The 21,059-nt window shown below is 41.2% G+C and overlaps 2 protein-coding genes across 2 annotated transcripts in view; both read right to left on the minus strand.

Moving 5' to 3' along the window:
- Positions 1-8,969, minus strand: part of slc25a21 (solute carrier family 25 member 21) — an 89,268-nt gene extending 80,299 nt beyond the window's left edge. Inside the window, exons 1-2 of the mRNA XM_084568958.1 lie at positions 8,837-8,969; positions 8,613-8,704 (exon numbers count right to left, since the gene is read on the minus strand). Of these exons, the coding sequence (XP_084425084.1) occupies positions 8,613-8,682 (70 nt within the window). The 5' untranslated portion in view covers positions 8,683-8,704; positions 8,837-8,969. The remainder of the gene's footprint in view (positions 1-8,612; positions 8,705-8,836) is intronic.
- A 2,557-nt stretch (positions 8,970-11,526) lies between these two features.
- The window catches only part of plekhh1 (pleckstrin homology domain containing, family H (with MyTH4 domain) member 1), a 36,457-nt gene continuing 26,924 nt past the window's right edge, over positions 11,527-21,059 (minus strand). The window contains exons 20-30 of the mRNA XM_084569558.1: positions 20,610-20,786; positions 20,309-20,406; positions 20,038-20,215; positions 18,908-19,063; positions 18,335-18,432; positions 17,995-18,136; positions 17,736-17,878; positions 17,484-17,613; positions 17,135-17,218; positions 16,388-16,534; positions 11,527-14,219 (exon numbers count right to left, since the gene is read on the minus strand). Of these exons, the coding sequence (XP_084425684.1) occupies positions 14,067-14,219; positions 16,388-16,534; positions 17,135-17,218; positions 17,484-17,613; positions 17,736-17,878; positions 17,995-18,136; positions 18,335-18,432; positions 18,908-19,063; positions 20,038-20,215; positions 20,309-20,406; positions 20,610-20,786 (1,506 nt within the window). The 3' untranslated portion in view covers positions 11,527-14,066. The remainder of the gene's footprint in view (positions 14,220-16,387; positions 16,535-17,134; positions 17,219-17,483; positions 17,614-17,735; positions 17,879-17,994; positions 18,137-18,334; positions 18,433-18,907; positions 19,064-20,037; positions 20,216-20,308; positions 20,407-20,609; positions 20,787-21,059) is intronic.

Here is a 21,059-nt window from a genome sequence, read left to right on the forward strand (position 1 = left end):
ATGTCATTAAGATAACGTCAGGAGCGCGGCTGGGGCCCATGCATCACATCAGGCTGCACTAAACCGAGACCCACGTTTCCACTTCTGTCCAGACTCTCTGTGCGTAACCGGTTCATGGTTACTCATACCTCCTGTAAAACCAAAACACACCTTAGTAAACCTGCTCTATTCTTACAATGCACTTAAAAAGCCAAATAATTACTCCACAGATTTGCAGATTTAAATTTTACACCAGAATATTTAATCTACTGCGTCCAACTGAAGATTTGCTCGTCTTTGTCTTTTCATCCAAGACTTGACAGAGACAGATTTCAGCGCGGGGCAGGTAATTTCACCAGAAAATTGATGACACTTGTCAAAATAAAGATGATTCACACGCAGCCCAAAGCCTCTGAGAGGATCCAGCTGAAGACATGCCAAGACCGAGACATAATGAGTTTGCTGCTCACATTACACTAGGGAGTCAAAGACAGAAAATGGCACACGGCCCGTCGCCGGCCAGCACCTTTAGAGCCGAGGCAAGATCTGAGGTTGCTCGTCTGTCCCTGAGGAAAAACCCTCCCAGTGCTCTCCTGGAGTTTGCAGAGTGTGTGTGTTTTGTGCAGATTTAGAAGAAGTCCTCAGATCTTTTACTTCAATATAAAAAAAACACACAATGTCAGCTAAATTTAATATGAAAAAAATGTTCATTATGCACCTAAATGATCTGTGTTCTGTTGTTTTTATGCACATTATTATTATTATTAACAAGGGAGCAGATTTGAAACACCACTGACAGAGCATTGCTGATTTATTATTATATAAAGTGCCAGGTGGTGGTTAATTTACTGCAGAACAATTTATTGTATTTTATATAATTTATTATATCAAGATAGTCCAAATAAGTTGTGAATTAACAGCTGCCAGACAATTTAATGAGTGAAAACTGGGGTACGAGATGTTCCCTGTGAACTGAAGTAGAGTCAAAGTCGGGCGTCGTAAAACTAAAGTACTAAAGTACAAGTATCTTCAACTCCAACACAGTACTTGAGTTACATCTGGTTTTAAAACCAACTTGTGTGTTAGCTGTGTGAAAGTTTTTTTTTTCTTCCTGGGATATATAGTATTTGATTAATTTAATCTAAAGGCCTAACTTTATATTTCTATCTATATTAAATATAAAATCCACATCTTTCTGACATATAATTCAGTCCTAATCCCGTTTCGTCGCACATTTAGAACATACCAAAAAGTTCGTGCAAAGGCTTTTTTCCCACATCACTTTATGAATTTAATCTACATTTTTACGTTAACCTTTTTGGGTTTACGTCTATTTTAAGATGCGACGCATTAATTAGACCGCCATTAAACCTAATGCCTCCTCGCATTCAGCTAATTTCTTGTGACATTGCGATCATTCACATTTACAGAGGACGGTAATTAGTCGACGGAGATAATAAATCTCTCGTGTTTGTTTTAGGATTGATTGGTGCGTTGTAATTTCTCCATATTAAATGAGGGGTTACTTTAATTGCAGCCTGCACACACCCTGCAGGGCGCAATTTATTTCCTAAAGAAACATCGGAAGAAATTCGCTCCAATTAATGTCTGAGATCACTTCGATCGAGGAATTGATTGGTCCAAGAATCGAGGCCGTTTTTTCTCTCTCGTGTTTATGAGTCCGCGTCGACGGTAAATCCTGCAGCGACGCGCCGAACTAAAGACACGTGTGCCCGCTTAATCCTTCACCACTGCCATGGCTCATTTTAACCAAGCCATCCACGACACCATGCGTGGACGTGTGTCCGTCAAGGATGGAACAGAAAGGCGAAAAAAAATGTAAATGGGTGTCATTTAATGAGAGCCAAAGCACACATTAAAATATGAAGGACGTCGGTCTGAGACCAAAAAAGAGAAAGAGAGAAGGGGGAGGGAGGGAGGGGGGAGATGGTTTAAAGGAGCAGGCCAAGAAGCAGCCCATCCAGAATCAACATTACTTCAAACATGAGGTCATCTAAACATCTGTCTACAACATGTCCGCCGGGAGTTCAATCAAAGCCCCGCTGAAACATGTACAATTGTTTCTGGAAATAAATATTAGGCCTAATTCGGCTGTGATTGGTGCAGCCACTTGAGAGAGGAAAAAAAAAAAAAAACACTGCTAACTGCACTCTCTGTCAATGGATAGCCCTTCCTTCCTTACACACACACACACACACACACACACACAGACTTTGTTTGACTTTATTTATTTGATTCCCCCTCTCCTTTTTTTTTTCTTTCTCTCTTTCATTCGGGCTAAGTGGCTTTATTTGTTCTTTCCCGACTGATTTCAGGTTTGACTGTTTAAAACCAATTAGAGCCAAAGCGCTGCGGCGCAGTCGGAGCGCGGCTCTCTGACAGTCTGGAGGCCGAGCTGCACTAATCACGCGCCGGGCGTCTGTCTCATGTCGTCACAGTCCATTTGCAGGAGACGGATCGATTTACTCATGGAGTTTTTTAAAAAAAAAAAACATCAACCGAGGAAACAACTAAAAGACTCAAGAGAAAACATTACAGCAAAGGGGCATGCAAGCAAACAGAATTTCGCTTTCCATTTTTTAAATTCTGCATTAAATCATAATGGCTTTTAATATTTCTTCTCTTATTTCCACTTTAAAAAAAAAATACGACAACATACATTATTCATTCTTTGCAAATCAGAACAGAAATGCTCATTAGCTGCCCATGGGATGGAAAGTAATAGCACTCAAAAGCCACTGACTGAAACCTGAATAGTTGTAACATCCCTTTAGCATGAAATGACATTTAACGTGCAACTACTGCCCCCGTGTGGTGGAAACTGGAACTTAAAGAACCCAGTACTGCTGCAGAAGTCTGCGCCACAGAATGAAATACGTTGATAATTACAAAACTCATTGAAAATACATGATGCATTGGTAATAACATAAGGGAAAAATAGGTCTGCAGCTAGTAATTATAATAGGCCTGTCAGTTATTTCCTCATCTGGGCTGCAACAATAAAACTGATTGCTACTTTCCAAGATGACATACAAAAAGCGTTTAAAAAAAGGCAACTGGACATTTCACCACTCATCTAGAGTAGCTTCTTCAGTTGAACTTCAGTTTAATATAAATTATATTTAGTTGAACTGAAGATGCTTTTTGCATGACTAAGAACCTTCACAGACATTTTCCAAGACGAGATGGACCAGTTCCACGATTCTAGGCTGATATTTGATATTACAATTTGGCCAAAGTCAGCACTGATGCTTTTTGTTAGTTTGCTGTGTTGTTTTTTTAGGCCATTTATTCCCCCACTGGTGTCAGCCAAACAACAATTTGAGCATGAGCACGAAATAAATTCCACAAATTGAGGAAACTATCTAAATTAAAGCCGCCTTTTTTAACATATACTACATGCAACAATATGTAAGACCATGCAAGAGTAATAAGCAGTAAAATAAAATATAGATAACACTAACAATTCAGACTGTGAACAACAACACAACATTTAGCCGGTGCAAAACTAATGCGGCACAACAGATAAACATGTCCATGGCCATCAGCGAGCCATCTTAGTTGTTGCAGATACATTGATGGGACGTGACGAGGTGAATATCGGACGATACTGGTGTTTATGCATCCCTGTCAGATTCATTATAAAGAAACTGCTCATTTTATTTTGTCTTGTCAAAACTTGCAACTTGTCGTCACATCTGTCAGAAGTATATACGTACAGTAAGCTACAGATTACACCTGCACTTGTCTAACTTTAATACTTTATTCCCAAAAAAAAGAATAAAAAAAAACTTGTGAGGCCCTCAGTGTCTTCCTGTTACATACTTGGAGAGATGCCGGCCCCCACAGCTAGGAATCACAGACATCAGTTTCCACGTACTATATTCCAACAGGCAGTTGATAAACTGTCAACTCATCATAGGTGAAGAGAGTTTGGTCAAAGTTCATCACCAAAGCACTGACCTCTGAAACATGTCAAAAAGAGAGAGCTGCTTCAACCACACACTGTCAAACTGCGATCAGATTACTGCACCAAATGCAGCGTTCTCCTCTTAAATCACATCTGACTCGAGCCCTATGACCGGGCTGTACATAAATTACCACCAGTCTCGCTCCATCCTTGTTAACAGTGAGTGAAGATGGAGGAAAAAAAAAACTGATGGGGAGGTGGGAGTGAGGAGAAACACTGAGGTCATTCTTGCTCAGGTATGAACCTCTGTCCCCTGCCCGTTCCCATCATCCTTGGTGAGGACAGATGAGAACCCCTCAGCTCCAAGATGGGAGTTCAGGACAGCAGGTTGTCAGACCCAGGGGGCTTGTGCAGGGGTCAACAGGGAGGGACAAGCAGCGTTAATATATACGTTTCTCATGAAACACATCACCTGAGACAAGCCACGCTCAGAATACTTCATAATAAGCTGAATGTTTATTGAAGCGGTATTAAAAAAAAGTGACCTCTGGGGAACAAAAGTCACATTTTCAGCCCATTGTCTCCTTTATTTCTACTGTGCTGCAAAAAAAAAACAAAAAAAAAAAACAGCTGAAGAACTCTACTACTGTTGGGTCATTCTTAAAAAGAGCATTTCACACTGTCTGATATGTTGGAGTTGTAAAAAACTTACACCACTGATTTCAAAGCTTAAGTGTGCAGGGCTTTTACATATACACCGATCAGACATAACATTATGACCACCTTCCTAATATTGTGTAGGTCTCCCTTGTGCCTCCAAAACAGTTGTGACTCATCAGAGAATGGACATGGGCCTTCTGAGGGTGTCCTGTGGTGTCTGGCAACAGGATGTTGTTAGTGGGGGGCCTTTGAGGGGAGGGGCCTCTGTGGATCATCCCACAGATACTTGATCAGTTTGGGATCTAGTGAATTTGGAGGCCAGGTCAACACCTTGTGATGTTCTTCATGTTTTTTTGAGTTGTTCCTAAACCGTTTCTGTGTGTGTCTGTGTCAGGCTGCATCCTGCTGGGGATGGCTGCTGCCATCAAGGAGTGTCATTGCTATGGAGTGGGGGTGCCTGGTCTGGCCTAGGTGGGTGCTACATGTCTAAGTAACATCCACATGAATCCCAGGTCCAAAAGTTTTCCAGCAGAACATTGTATTATCACAAGATGGTTAATGGTTTTTACGTCTCCTGTCAGTGGTCATAATGTTATGCCAGATCAGTGTAAATCTACAACTGTCCCATTCAAACTTTGCCAAAAGAGTTCACACAATGCTGATTAGGCCAGGTATGTCTCTATGCTGCACCTGTCAAACAGCAATGATTGGTTTTCCGGGTGGAGAGTGAGACGACGGGAAAAAAAACCAGCAAGCATTGAAAGAAAAGGTTTTGATGCCCCAGATGAAAAAAGAAACTCAGCGCACAGACGAAGGATTACAGTCTCAACAATTAAGTGATCGACAGCAAGGACAAACACAGATGGCCATTAATGTGGCTTTTCCTTTTTGGAAAGCGGTGAGAGAAAAGACGGATATGTGCACCAGATGGACGCGTCCACAGTGTTTGTGTAATTACTCCCACTGCCAGAAGGAGGAGATGAAAGTTCCACAGTGACGTGTTAATAGCCAAGAGAGACAAGACTGGACCGTAATCTAGACTGAGTGGATTGTTCCTTGAAGTTAGACATATGAAGCAACTCTTTAATGCTTTACTGACTGATTCCAACTCACAGAAAGAACGATAGAACGATAGAGACAAGTAAGTGAGCTAAAAAGAGGAAAATATAAAAATACTGAAAACAATATTCTGGTCTTCCAATCAACAGCACTGATGATTAATACCTCAATAAGTTATTAAACAACATATGAGAGATAAAATTTGTGGTGGAAATTAGATACTGAAGACATAACTGGGCAGTAGCGAGCTTTAGACTGAATGTCCATCATCATTGAGAACATTATAGAATAAAGGTTTTAAGTAAGCAGCCGCATTTCTCCTCAGCGCTTTCTTGTTTTTGCCAAAAACACACATTGCACATCCACAGTTAGGCCAACTAAAGTTAAAATTTCATTCATCTTCTGCAACCGCTTGTCCTGTGAAGGGTCGCGGGAGGGAGGGGTGAGGCGGCTGGAGCCTATCCCAGCTGTCATCTTGGGGCGAAAGGCGGGGAACACCCTGGACAGGTCGCCAGTCTATCGCAGGGCTAAGTTAAAATTTCACAGCAGATATTTTTGAAGGGTCAATGATTACTCAAACGCAATGATTAACCGTGAAAACACAGCATCACCGAAGACTCGACGGCAGCCGCAGGATCTATGACTATAATTTTCGTCTTTTACATAGAAAGTGTAGCAGCAGGTGATAAAACAATGCTGTGGTTTGCAACTTAGCACATGGTTTCCACTGCTGCTATGCAGGAAGTTTACTTGCAATTTGGTTTAGCATTATCTAAAACTAATGCAATCTAATACAATATTCCTGCTTTAAATCTTACTGTAAATTCTTTTGAGACTATTTAACAGAGGTGTTGATTTACTCTTTTTTTTTTTAATTCAGGAGTCCAGCTTCAACTATCTGGATAGTTTAAGTAGCATCCACACCGGCTGACGTCTCTCTCTGCCTCAGCAAACAGGAGTTGGCAACGTGTCACTTCAGTCATGAACTTTTAACTCACTGCAAACAGGGGAGTTTTTATGTGAAGGTTAAGCTTGTAAAAAAAGGAGCAACGAGTCAAGAGGGTTCGCTTCTGCTCCCTTCCTGGTTAGGCGTGGTGGAGTTAATTATGGTTTCCACATGTGTCGCGTCAGAAGTTGATGTTAGTTGGTGATTTGACTGGATTCCAAATAATGGACTGAAAGGATTTACAATTGATCTACATTAAAAAAAAAACAACAACTAAGAAGTAAAAATGATCTAAAAGGAACAAAACTGAGGCCAGCTTTACTGAAATTCATTGTCTTCCCTTCACGGAGACGCAGTCCACATTCTTCTCCTCTAAAACTGGTGTGACGTCTCAACAATCTGTTTAATTACGGGTTCTATTAACAGGTGCTACTAGAGGCTTGTCCTAACAGGCTGCTAAAGGAAATGTAAGGAAAAAATACCATGAAGATAAAGACTTTACATTACAGGCATCCCTGCCGACAGAACAGCTGACATATTTTCTTCAAATGCTAATTCAGAGTATGTCTGTAAGTATGTATTATATGCAGACATGTATGATGTAGTGTAAATCCCCTCAGAGCTATTAAGAGCTATTAAGAAATTAAAACAGCCCTGCCCTTCATGCAGCATCTCCATCCTTAGTTGTAGTTTAATTATCATTTATTTATTCTTACAACCCACACCTCTTTGCTCTGCTGTGATAGATGGGCGACCTGTCCAGTGCGCACCCTCCCTCTTCCCCTATGACAACTGTTGACAGGTTCCAGCCCCCGGGGTCTTCCGCAGGATAAGCAGTTATGAATGAAGGATGGACTTGTCTGCTTGCTGAAAGATTATATTCTCATCATCTGTTCACTACCTGGTTTCAAAGCTCATTTAAAAGCGCAGCTGACAAAACTAGCCAGCCAGTCGATATTGTACTGAATACAAAGTGCAGCAGCAGGTTATCTGCAACTTGGTTTAGCACTCGCTGCATCTATCTACAATTAATGCCATATAGCAGAACAGTCCTGCAGTAGATCCTTCTAAATGATCACGAATAGTCTCATTACTGCACATGCCAGGATTATATTTACAATGCAAACCTTAACTGTAATATGGACGGAGTGTTTTCACCCCTGTACGCAGGCTAAATAAGAGGTTTGGTCCCCCGTCAGTGCAGGTCACTGGTGTGATATAGGATTTTACAGTAAGTTATTGTAAAACGGTTCAAAACATTAATTTTAAAAATAATTGTCAAATGATGAAACACAGTTGGAGCCCTGCTTTCAAGTGCAACTTAACTTCCTGACTACTAGTAGTTCAAGTTTGTCCATTTATAAACCTGAATATCTCCCACCCACTGCATACTACTGAATTAACTCCTTTTGCTATCTGCAGAGGACATTTGGGGCTTTTCACTGATATCAAATGTGAAGGGGTGGGGCTTTGGCACCTTTCTCTTTCTCATTAAGGAAAATGTCGTCCATCAGTTATGTGATATCTTAAAAATAAAAACTGTTTTTACAAAGATTGGGAAATAAAAAAAAAAAAAAAAAGTTATATTTTTTTTCCTGGTAGTCAGGAGGTTATCAAATGTGAACTTTAACAATAAATTAATAAATTTGTATAGTACAGTAGTTAAAGTATCACACGCATGCGCATTATTGACTTCCTGACTCGGAGGTTCTTCCGGAAGAAATACAACACTTGGAGAAAGAGGGGAACTATCTTGAAAACACATGTGAGATCTTTGACTGGGTGAATCCAAAATGCTCCGGTGAAGACATAACTATTTTTAATCCGACTGTTGTGCGACTTTAACCGGAAACATTAGGTTACGGAGTTGTGGAAAAGTCTTAGGAGGAAGGCGCACGTTACATTTCAGCGTAATAACAACAACAACAGTAACATGCAGCCATGCTACAACTTTCATTAAGCGGCATGCTCTCGGAGGTATTGCATAATCTGAAACCGTGGTCTAAAATAGCAGAAGTGTGGTATTAGTTGACTTACCAGCGGATCCACCGGCTATAATCTGATGGGAAGCCTCTCGGAGAAGGCTCTGCGGCTTCTTGGTGGTCATAGTTGGTGTTTTTTTAGATGTTCTGTCAAAGCAAAGCAAACATGTGGACCAACTGTTACAAGCGGACTACATTTAACCTGCTGTAAAGAGAACAGGACTGTCGCGCTGCTCAGTAATATTATTATACTCCAGCGATGAGTAACCGCTGACTAACCTGTGGTCTCCTGCTCTGCCGAGTCTTCGTCCCTCCAGCTCAACTCTGAAAGTTTGGTCTGCTCCTGAAGCCGCAGCTCAACCTGGAGAAGCGCAGCTCTGGTATCTCTCCGAGGCTAGCAGGCTGAAGCTAGTGTGGAATCAATTACCAGAGGCTCTCAACACTAGTCCCCCCACAACTATTAGGCATCTCAGAATATGTAGAAACCATCAACCGAGATTTTTGACCTTAGAAGCAAATCATCAAAAACGGTTTTCTTATTTAAGTGATCCAAAATGTACCTTTTAATAATTAATATCAAATATGAGGATGAATAGATAAGTGTGCTCCTTCACACCTGATTTCTTACCATCAATTAATATATTAAACTACACCGATCAGACATAACATTATGACCACTGACAGGTGATGTTAATAAAATTGACCTTGTTGTGACAATTGAAATTTTTAGACCGAGCATTTGTGTTGATGTTATGTACCACCCACCGAGACCTGACCCTCACCCCATAGCAATGACACTGACACAGACACACACACAAAAACAGTTTAGGAACAACTGACAAAAAAACATGAAGAACAGTACAAGGTGTTGACCTGGCCTCCAAATTCAATAGTTCCCAAAAAACACACACAGTCCCATCCACCCTCAGAAGGCCCATGTTCATTCCCTGATGAGTCACAACTGTTTTGGAGGCACAAGGGAGACCTACACAGTGTTAGGAAGGTGGTCATAATGTTATGTCTGATTGAAAACAAAAGCACCCACAAATATACTTGTTGTTAGAGACTGAAATGTCAGCCACAGGTGAATGTGTGATGGTGATCATGATCTGTGGTCCTGGCCCCATCAACCTGCCCAGTGTCTGTTGCTTACAGGATTTCATTCCTACATATTGTGCAAAACACCTCATGATACCTCAGTATATCCATACATTGTGCCAGCCCACTGACACTGCATACCCTGTGATGGCAAAATGCATTAACCCTATGGCAAGAGACTCACAAGAGTCTGGTCTTCTGTCTCTAAAAGCACAGAAGAATTGAACCAAACTAATCGTTTGCACAAAGGGAACACGGAGTATTGACACAATGAGTGTCCAAGGTTTTCTGAGAGCTTAGAGTATTTATCAAAAAACAGATAGACAACAAAGTCAGGGAGGGATGGAGCCCGTTCAAAGTGCAGTTACTGGGCTGAGATACACATTTAAATGTATCCACGCTAACTGATGAGTGGCAAAGAAGAACAAAGTGAGTCTAACTAATGGCTCTGTCAGGGTTACAATAGGCCTAAAGTCTTCACTGTTGAAGTTTTCTGCTGGTGAGCGGCTTGGATGTTAACTAAGCATTTGAATACTGGCTCTATCTGTCCTCTTCATAGTACAATCGCCTCATTTGTTTATCTGGAGGTTTCAGACGTCAGGTTCTGTAAAGTTTCTTGAAATATTCAGATTATTACTGACACTATGTAAATAAAACTGAACCGATACCTTTGTACATTTACATTATTCATTTGCATTTGTTTTGACTGAACTGTTTTGATTTATGAACATAATGACTTATCAGTTAAAGGAGAACATAATCGTTGGGTTGAATGAATGAAAACCATTAGCTTGAAATAAAGTGGTATAACCTCACATCTCACAATTTAAAGATGCTTTTAAAGATACAGAAGTACAGTAATAATCATGGTGGATGCTCTGTGATTAGAACAAAAGGCTTTTTATGCTTTATAATATGTTTTAAACTATGCAAACACATTCCTCTGTATAGAGCACACTACTGAAGGTGCTGCTGTTATAACTCATACAGCGTGAAACTATAAAATACTGTACAGGTAACAAAATGCGCATCTACACCACAACACTGGAATCTTTTACTTTAAATTCAATTTGATTTTAATGCTTATAAATAATGTAGCCTGAGGCACCATGGAAAAAAAAAAAAAAAGAAAGAAAAGGCAAAGTTATTTTCTTTTTTGATGAGAAATGAAGGCAGGCTGAGATTCAGCACTGAGCCCTATAACGAGTATTTCATTTTGCATGAGAGCAGCTATGGAACAACACGAGCTTCAGACAAGCTATAAAATCTGGGATTTACAGCATATATTTGGCAGGAAAGCGCCATTACCACTTTGACCCCCTTGGATAAGAAAAAGCAGAGCAGCTTCCACCCGTACAACCTCAGCTCCAGTAAAACAAGTATACTGGGAAGGCTGTGTACGACCAGCGCGCAGGGCAACTATTTACTTTATGGACACAATGAATGAGAGAAGAAGTTTTTAGTGACACACCGTGTAGAAACAGTGTTCTTTTTTTTATTTCCTCCGGGAGGAGCTTTGAATAAAATATGAATTTTGGTACTGTTGCACGAACCGAGTGTTTCCTGAATATTACAGTGCTCCTGGGAAATTATGTTTTCAATGGAAGTTTTGTGCCAGCGTTAAGAAAATAAGCCAAGAAATGAGTGATGCGTTCAAGAACAAACACGAAAAACATACTTTTAAATTATTTTTTTTTTTCTGATCACTGAGGCTTTATGCTTATATGCTTATAAGATATTTGTGGTAGAACATGTATTCAAGTGCTTTACTCAATCTTTCGGTCTAAATTTAACTTCAATACAAAGATGACATAAGAAATAATTTAAACAGTTGTGATTATTTAATATGCAATTTGGACTGATTTGTTATATTGTGACATATAGTGAAGAAACTAAGTCTTCATACACTGCCACCTGGATTTAACTAAGCAAATATGCACGAGCCTCCTGTTGGATAATTACTGCATGGGTGGTTATTTTTTAGCTGGGAACAAGTTATTTAACCCCAACTGATGCAATGAGTAGCTTCTCATCTATCCCGTGGTCGTGGAAAAGAAATTACTCTGTTTGAGAAGGGTCAAATCATTGGCATGCATCAAGCAGAAAAAAACATCTAAACTACTAAAGTTGGGTTAAGAACTATCCAACACATTATTAAAAACTGGAAGGATAGTGGGGAACCATCGTCTTCCAATGTAATTGGAAAAAAATCCTTATTGATCGTGACTGGCGATCACTTAAACGTTTGGCGAAATCAAATCAAAGTAAAACAACAGTAGAACTCAGGGCTATGTTTAATAGTGAAAGTAAGAGCATTTCCACACGTACAATGTGAAGGGAACTCAAGGGATTGGGACTGAACAGCTGTGTAGCCTTAAGAAAACCACTAATCAGTGAGGCTAACTGGAAAAAAAAGGCTTGGGAGCATAAAGATTGGACTCTGGAGCAATGGAAGAAGGTCATGTGGTCTGATGAGTCCAGATTTACCCTGTTCCAGAGTGATGGGGGCATCAGGGTAAGAAGAGAGGCAGATGAAGTGATGCACCCATCATGCCTAGTGCCTATTATACAAGCCTGTGGGGGCAGTGCTATGATCTGGGGTTGCTGCAGTTGCTCAGGTCCAGGTTCAGCAACATTATGTGTCCAAAGAATGAGGTCAGCTGACTACCTGGATATACTGAATGACCAGGTTATTCCATCAATGGATTTTTTTCTTCGCTCATGGCACGGGCATATTCCAAGATGACAACGCCAGGATTCATGGGGCTCAGATTGTGAAAGAGTGGTTCATGGAGCATGAGACATTATTTTCACACATGGATTGGCCACCACAGAGTCCAGACCTTAACCCCATTGAGAATCTTTGGGATGTGCTGGAGAAGGCTTTGTGCAGTGGTCAGACTCTCCCATCATCAATACAAGATCTTGATGAAGAAATAATGCAACAGTGGATGGAAATAAATCTGGTGACCTCACCTATCTGGTGAAAGCTAAAGGAGGTCCAGGCAGGGTATACTGTGGTGTGTTTTAACTGACCAATCATATTTTAGAGGTTTGCAAAATTTGAGAATGAACTTTAGCATTCACGTGACTGAAGCAAAACGTTCTATATTTGCGTCTTTAATGTAGTAAAGTACCTCAAATAAGCACAGTACCTGGTAAAAGTACTTCACAGTGAAGGAAAGTACTCTGACCACCTGCACCAGATGTACATATTAGCGTTAAATGAACATCAAACAATATGCACAAAAAACGTCAGCAGAGGATTGTACCGTTTATTTTATTACCACACACATACAAGCGCCACGAAGACGCCACCTTTTAAAACATTTGAGACACATTCTAGTACAGAAGCCAAACATACTCTGCTCTTAAATTACTCTGCTACACGAAGCAAGCGGTAGGTTTTTTTTTTCCCCCCATTCAAACAAGACATTTTCTCTTTGAGCCCCTACAATGTTGAAGAGAAAATAAATAACTAATATGAACAAAAGCGAGACAGTGGTTTATCCATAACAGTTCAAGTCATTAAAAAGATTCTGGTAGCTCTTTTTGTTGATCATTAAATCACAGAGTGGTCTGATTACAAATATACCGTATGAGTTTTCAGGTCGTATGAAATAAGAGGACCGTCAGAAAGTGAACAATTTCACAGATGTTTCATACATAGCCAGCATTATCACTTTTATATAGCTTTTCTTACCGTTGTGTAACTGTCTACGTAAAACGAAGAATAAACAGGAGCTGTAAATATGACCCTTATTTTTCAAGAATCAAAGAATTATTGTTTTACAGCAGAGAAGTTATAATTTCTTGATCAAGACATAACAGATCACTAACAATTCTGATAATCAGTAAATCGTTTTAAGCAATAATACCCCCAATTCACTGCTTCCAGCTACTTTTGCTTTGTAAAATCTAATATCTTTGGGGTTTGAATAAATCTGAATATGTCAGCTTGAAATAATAATCAATAGGTTAATCTATAATGGGAATAACTGTTAGCTGCAGGCCTAATTTAGAGTAAGATTATAGGATTATATCAAATTAAGACGCAAAATACTACGAATCTGCACCATTATATACCACGTCAGTCCCTTTCTAATTGGAAAGCACTTTATTAATTAATGTAAACCATTATTTATTATTGGTTACTTGTGGTGAAACGTTTAGTCTTTTCCAACATATCCAGTTCCAACAATGAATCCAAGAGTGACCTAACACCAAAAGGTGAATTGTTGAAACACTCCTCTTTTGATAAAAAATAGTCTAAAAAGACTAATAAACTAAATCTTCATATATAAAAACACTTATCTCTGAGTAGCGGTTCTGTAAAGAAAAATAAACGGACATACAACTGAGTGTTGAATGTGTCTGCCGTCGTCAAGCCTCCCTGCAGTCAACCAGTTATTCACAGTAGTGTGGGGCCCTTGGTGGTGTAGTTCATGGCGGGGAAGTGCCTGCTGTCTACGTCCCAGTGGCCGAGGGGCTGAGGGGAGGCGGGCGGGAGGCCGGGGTTCCAGTGGTTAATGTAGCTGGCCATGAGCAGAGTCAGCTCCAGTATCTGAGATGAGAGCAGAGGGGGGGGCTTAATGGCTTTAACATTATGATATGAATGTGTTTCATTTGATTCTTGGGAGAGTGGCTCAAAGAAAATGAAAAAAAAAAACTGATCTGCAATAGTAACATGACTACTCCACTGAGATTCTGCACATAAAATAAGAGGGGAATCGGTTTTCTTCATTAAATATCAGTTGTGTGAAAACAGGTGAACGTGGTGAAGTCAGTTTTCCATACTGCATTTCAGGATCTTGGAGACTCCAACCAATCTTCACTTTAGTTGTCAGCGGCTCTTGCTTTAGAGCACGGGTGTCAAACATACGGGGGCCAAAACCGGCCTGCCAGATGGTCCAATCTGGCCCGCGGGATGAATTTTGCAAAGTGCAAAATTACATTGAAGATATTAACTGCAATTTTTTAAATAAAAGTTACTGTTATTCCTAGGGTTTACACTGTTTTAGTAAGAGTTACAGACATAACACAACACTAAGACCTAGAACTAAACAGAAATTGCACTTCTTATTCTTAAGAAATGTCCTGTTGCTCATTACATGTTTTGTAATAGTACAGTTCATTAAATGCGAACAACAATTTTCATAACGTACTTGTTCTTCTTTCCACTAAAACAAAGGGAAACGTTTGGAGTTGTCATTATTTATAGGTTAACACGCTATTGTGTTACTGGTCCGGCCCCATTGAAATCAAATGTATGTGGCCCCTGAACTACAATAAGTTTGACACCCCTGCTTTAAAGCATCTCATACCTTCTTTTAAAAGGTGTTAGTGTCAGAAGCATTTGTCGAATCAGTTTGTTAACACAATACTCAAACTTGGCCCCTCCTTCTCCCCCCCCAGTTCAACGAGCAAGGCCAGTGGCTATTGAGCAAGCTAGAGAGTGTATGAAGAGAGGGAGCGGCGTTAGCCAAACGAAGACAGTGATTTAGGTATCTTTCAAATCTAGGTCAGTATTTCGAAACCGCGAGCGTTTATCACTCAGGTCGGTTTGTTTGGGCTGGTGTGAACACAGCAAATGAACTGATTGCCCCGTGAACATGACCCGAGTCACCTCTGAACGATACATAGGTGTGAAAGCCGCCTTAGAGAAAACGTCAGCACATCCCAACACAACAGCACAGCCTTGCGAGAAGGTGTCGCATTGTCGGATTTTGTGTGAATGCAGCCAAAGTACATGGTTCATCTTCATCTTCCACTCGTCTGCTGCATGTTTGTGTGTGGCTTAGTCAAACAGACACACGGCCTTGCACCTGTCTATACATCCACGGTTATGGGACCATGCGCCCACCGCTCAAAGGTCACGGCCCAGAAACGTTCAGCGAGTGTGCAGCAAAATGAGAAGAAAAATATAAAATCGAGGCAGGACATGCAGCTTCTTGTACCTTTAAAAACAAACCTCCACAGTACTCAGTACCACAACACCACCTGTGCAGTTGTTGGCTTGGCCAGCTTTGGATTTACACTTGTAGTATCAGGATTTGGATGGCTGGATGACATCTTCTTTTCCATTACACTTTTTTTTATCAATAATTTAACATTAGTAAGGAATTGTAGGGTTAATAACCATCTGTTATCCCGCAAAGACAAGGAATTTACTTTTTTAACCTCTGTCATTCAGATTTACAGTGTTTGTCCTCTAGTTTAAAGTCCAAACTGCATCCACCAAACAAAAATTAGTTCAAGGTTTGTAGGTCAAGCTGTAAATAAGCTATAACCATGGCGACATGTTAAGACGGGCCAACAAAAAACTTTCTGTTCCCAGTTGCGTTCTGAATAGTGAATACAAACTGTTACCATCAAACTGGATTCCATTTAATTTAATAAAGTAAAACTGGAGCAGCTCTTCTGTGCCCCGGTCAATCCTAAAAATAAACACGGAGCCGATTCCCACATCAAACGTACACTGAGGGAACTGTTTATTCATTACTTCAGAAAATAAAGAGCAACAACAATATTTTTTCTTTTTTAAAATAGTTAAGTCACTCCAGTTTTTCCATTTGCCTCCTGGGAAATGCAGAAGTGCCCCCATATAGTACAGTTTTAAATCATTGAACAAACTGTCTTTTGAGCGGAGTGGAAACGTGGCTGGACTCTTGAACATCGACAAATCAATAAGCCCGAACTTCTGAACGTCACCGGAGCACGGCGGTGTCGTACCTTTGGTTTAGCCATCGCGAAGACCAGCTTCTCCACACTCTTCTTCCCGACTCCCGGCTCCCTCTGCTGGCTCGTGACCACCATGAAATCGTCGCGGCAACCGCCGAACGTAATCACAGACTGGTAGGAGTACGTGAGCAGCGTGTGCTGAGAAAGTGAAAGCATGGCCGGTGTGAAATGTGCAGTGAAGCGGTTGTAAACAGGGAGCATGTTCAGAAAGTAGAGAAAGGGGTTCATTTTGGAAATCATTCTACTTGTTTTTTTGTTTTGTCTAGGGGGTAAATTGAGTGTGAAGATGTAATTTCCAGCAATATATTCTGATTTTCCCTTTTTTCCCTTACTTTACTTTAAAATAAATAAACAATGCAACCCTCTGCTGAAATCACATGATCAATGTCGTGCGCCAGACCAAGAATGACCTGGATCAACATGGGTTACTGAAAATTACAGAGCTCACATTAACATAGTTTACATGCTGGAACTGCAGTCTGTCAGGGTCAAGTATGTCAAATCGGAGGCTGGCCATTTTATTTTCCTTTGGATTTCTGGTGTTTGAAAACACCGCAGGATAAAAATCATTCCAGACCAGTGGGTCAGGAAAAGCTCAGCAGCTGTGGCCTATCCAGCTGAGCAATGCAGTTGTTAAAAGCAAACTTGGGTTTTTAAGCTATAAAGAAAATTAAAAAGATGGAAATGTCAACGGTCTGCGTTGATGGAGGAGTTTCCTCTAGACAGTCTGAAGCTCACCATTGTGTAGTCCAGCACACACAGTCCATCCTCATTGACTGCCAACCAGACCTGGCTCTGCTCCACGGGAGAGGGAGGGACGGGCTGTGGAAGAAGGAAACATAGAAAAGTTGTTTTACAGATGTAATCGTCGCAGCAAACATTACAGCATCCTCTGCGGGTCGCCTTGGCTTCAAGCATCGTCCAGCCGGGACATGAAAGCTTGATGCATGGATCCGCAAGTGTTAGAGCCAAACGAGTTAACTATGAAAGAGAGCGTCTGCATCAGCAGCACCTGCTTGTTTTCACTCAGACCGGACAGACGAGCACGAAAACACGGAACAAAGAGAGACGAGGACTATACTTTTACCTTGGCACTGAAGAGCTTGGCTCCGAACAGGGGCCATTTGCGAGCCACGGTTAGATATATCCTCACGCACTCTGACGCACTGCAGCCACGCAGATTTGACCACTTGGTGGCCAGGCGCTCAGTAAGATCTCTACAGGGAGAAAAGGAACAGATATGGGTTTGCAGCAAGACTACATAAAGTTAAGTGTTAGTTTGCCGGACTTTTCGTTGCAGGAGGTTAATCTGAACAACTTAACGTGGTTTTCAGTTTACCTGAGCTGCTCTGAGCTGCAGTCCTGTTTGTAGCGTTTAGGGTAGAAGCGCTCCAAGGCTTGCAGGAGAATCAGCTGAGACTTAGGCTGAGGAGAACCGGTAGGAGAGGAGGCACCCGGCCGCTCCAAATCACCGTGTTCAACCTGGAGGAAGACGGAAAATCAGACGGACAGAAAGACAAATGTGTCGTTCTTCATGAGCTGCAGTACACAAGCCTGTTTCTTTGTCTAAATAGCTTTCATTTATTGAGTTAACACACCTGCGCCATGAGGGCAGCCACCTCCAGAGCCAGCTCTTTGTTCACAGGGAAGTGGCCTTGCTGAACTTCGTCATTCACCTGGTACGCCAGCAGGAGGCGCTCTCGCTCCGTTTCTCCTTTTACCTGAGATCTGAAACAGAGCCTGCACACAAAGAAAAACTTATGGTGGCGCTTTCCTTTCCCGTTCTGTCTAGATTTTACTTAATTTCTAAGACATCCAACCATTAAGAGTCCTGAAAAAACTGAGAATGACTCAAAACTTATTACATCTTTCATCGTACTGTCTATGTTTTGTTTGTCGACGTGAGATGAGGCCCAGACACAAACACAGAAATCATACCTGCTCTTGTACGTCAGTCGGACAATCCGCGTGCCCTCATTTTTCCCAGGATGCAGCTCCTTTAGAGCCTGCTCCCACTTGGAAATGACATCGCAAATCTGGCAAAGGGAATAAAAGCTTTTGTCAGACGTACAAAGTTTTTTTTGTCCTTACATTTGTGGCAGCAGCTACATCTGCAGACACTGTTGGATGTACTGTACATTGCGAGCCAAATGGAGCTATGGAACTTTCTTTTGTGGGATGGTTGAACACGATGGAACAATTTAAGCAAGCTAATTTAATTTCAGTACAACGAAAATGAAGTGGAACCACTACTTTTACCATGATTAAGTGGAATTGAATTACAGAGGGAGGCTACGATACGCTGGACTACGATTAAAGCTAATAGTCACAAGAAGCTAATACTGACTCAATTTGTCAAAATAGTTCCAAACTACTCACAGCCGATCAGCTAAATTATTAAGTAACTTGAATCTGATGATTTGTCTAGATACACCACGGAAAAGCCAGAAGCCTCAGTGGTGTGTAGCGGGTTTCTTCCATCCACTTATGCTCAGTGACCCGTTGTCATACCTTGGCAGATGGCTGCAGGCAGTGCTCCAGGTCTTTACCAGACGGATCATCAGTGAAGAGGGCAAACCCAGTCAACTGTGGCTTCCTCATGCCAATCCTCTGGTTCAGTGTGTGGAGGAACTCCTCTACTGTGGTGGAGCCATCAAAACCTACGACCTACATTAAATCACAGAGAGCACAGATCTTTCTCACTGAAAAAAATAAGCTGCACAAAACCGACTCGGCCGTTATTAGAGCTACAGCTAGTTTCAGACGCTGCAGTGATCAAACCTCCAGCAACACTCGTAGTATATGAAACAACTTTAAACATTAAACCGATGTGTTTCTGCTCGAGGCCTTTATCTGGGTTGTCCCTGATGACGTGACAAATGTTGAGTTTTGCATCTTATATAAACCCTAAGGGAAATTTGTCTTCAGGATATCAAAAAATTAAATCAAATATAGGGTGGACACAACTTTTATAAGAATTTTGAATTTTGCATTTCAAGACAGCAAAACTGTCACTGCATGTGAATTCCGGTTTTGCATCATATTGTACCGTATCGTACATAACTTACCGCATCAAATCGTATCATGACATACCATATCATACCGTATTGAGACGTACCATGTCTCACAGTATCGTATCGTATTGTGTTGTATCGTGTCGTGTCGTGTCATGTCGTATCATGTATTACAGTATTGTATTATATTGTGTTGTGTCATATCGTATCGTGCTGTATCGCATCGTGTCGTATTGTAACGTGTCGTGTCGCATCATGTCATGCATAACTTACCGTATCGAGTTGTATCGTGTCTTATCGTATCGTATCGACTCGTATCACGCAGTATTATATCGTATCATATTGTATCGTATCGTATTGTAACGTGTCGTGTCCTGACGTGTCGTATCGTGTCGTGTATTGGAACGTGTCGTGTCGTATCGTGTCATGTTGTGTCGTGTCGTATGGTATCGACTCGTATCGTGCAATATTCTATCGTATCATATTGTAACGTGTTGTGTCGTGTCGTATCGTATCGACTCGTATCGTGCAATATTGTATCGTATCATATTGTAACGTGTCGTGTCGTGTCGTGTCGTATCCTATCGCGTCTCATCGTATCGACTCAGAAGATAAACTACTTTTTACCTGGTAGGTGTTGTTCATGAAGTGAACAGGGATGCTGAAAGGCAGTGAGTGGTGGTAGGGGTTCCTCAGCAGGATGGAAACTATCTCCATACGTGAAGGCTTAGCCTCCCGCTCTCCGTTCTGCAGAGTTCGCTCCAGAGACCTCTGACAGTACACTGCATACTTCCCCACCTCATTCCTGCGTGGCGGAAAACAGACGGAAGTTTATAAATGCACTTAAAAAAAAAAAGGAGCAACATTTTAAGGAATCACAGACGTCGAGTTAGTTCACCTTGGGTCAGCATTGTGTTGCAGGTACTGTCTCAGGTACCAGAGGAAATGTTGTTGAGGAAGGAACAAAGCCACACAAAGAGACAGCAGCTGCCAACACTAAAGGAGGAGATAGGAAAATGAGATATAGTTTAACTAACTCATTATGGACAGGGTTGCTGAAAATCTTTTTTCTTTCCTCTCAAGAGAAATTGTTTGCTAAAAACATAATAGACTCATGTTCTATCATTTACTTTGTTGCTGCAAAACTGAAATTGCTTCTTTAATTTTGTTATCGTGTCTTTACTATGCATCCAGCCGACCTGCGTGAGAGAGTAGTTGTGTGGCGTCCGTCGGTTGGTCTGTTTGATAAGCTGGCAGTACATCTCATTCTGCAGCTCCGGGTGGGTGAGGCACACCTGCAAAGCATTCTGGGCCAGCGAGGTGTGGTAATCCACAGACGGAGACTCAACCAGCACATTGATGAAGAGCTGACAGGACTGCGGAGAGGCAAAAAGTGGACATGAGATGCCACTGAACTACCAGGAGGTGGAGGCAAAGACAAGCCAGGGAATCTGGAAGCAGGGCATTATCAATGCAACTTAAAACACCCAAATAAATACAACGTTTGGTGTTGGTGAAATTCAGGACGAACAGAAACTACAAAAAATATTACAGCGTGAGGTCAGTAAGAGGAAAGACATGTGAACTTCATTCTTTTGCCCTCATTCACAGGGACAGTTGAAGACAAAGGAGCCATTTTATCAGATTCA

The sequence above is a fragment of the Chelon labrosus genome (assembly GCF_963514085.1).
Source record: "Chelon labrosus genome assembly, chromosome: 20".
Lineage (NCBI taxonomy): Eukaryota > Metazoa > Chordata > Actinopteri > Mugiliformes > Mugilidae > Chelon > Chelon labrosus.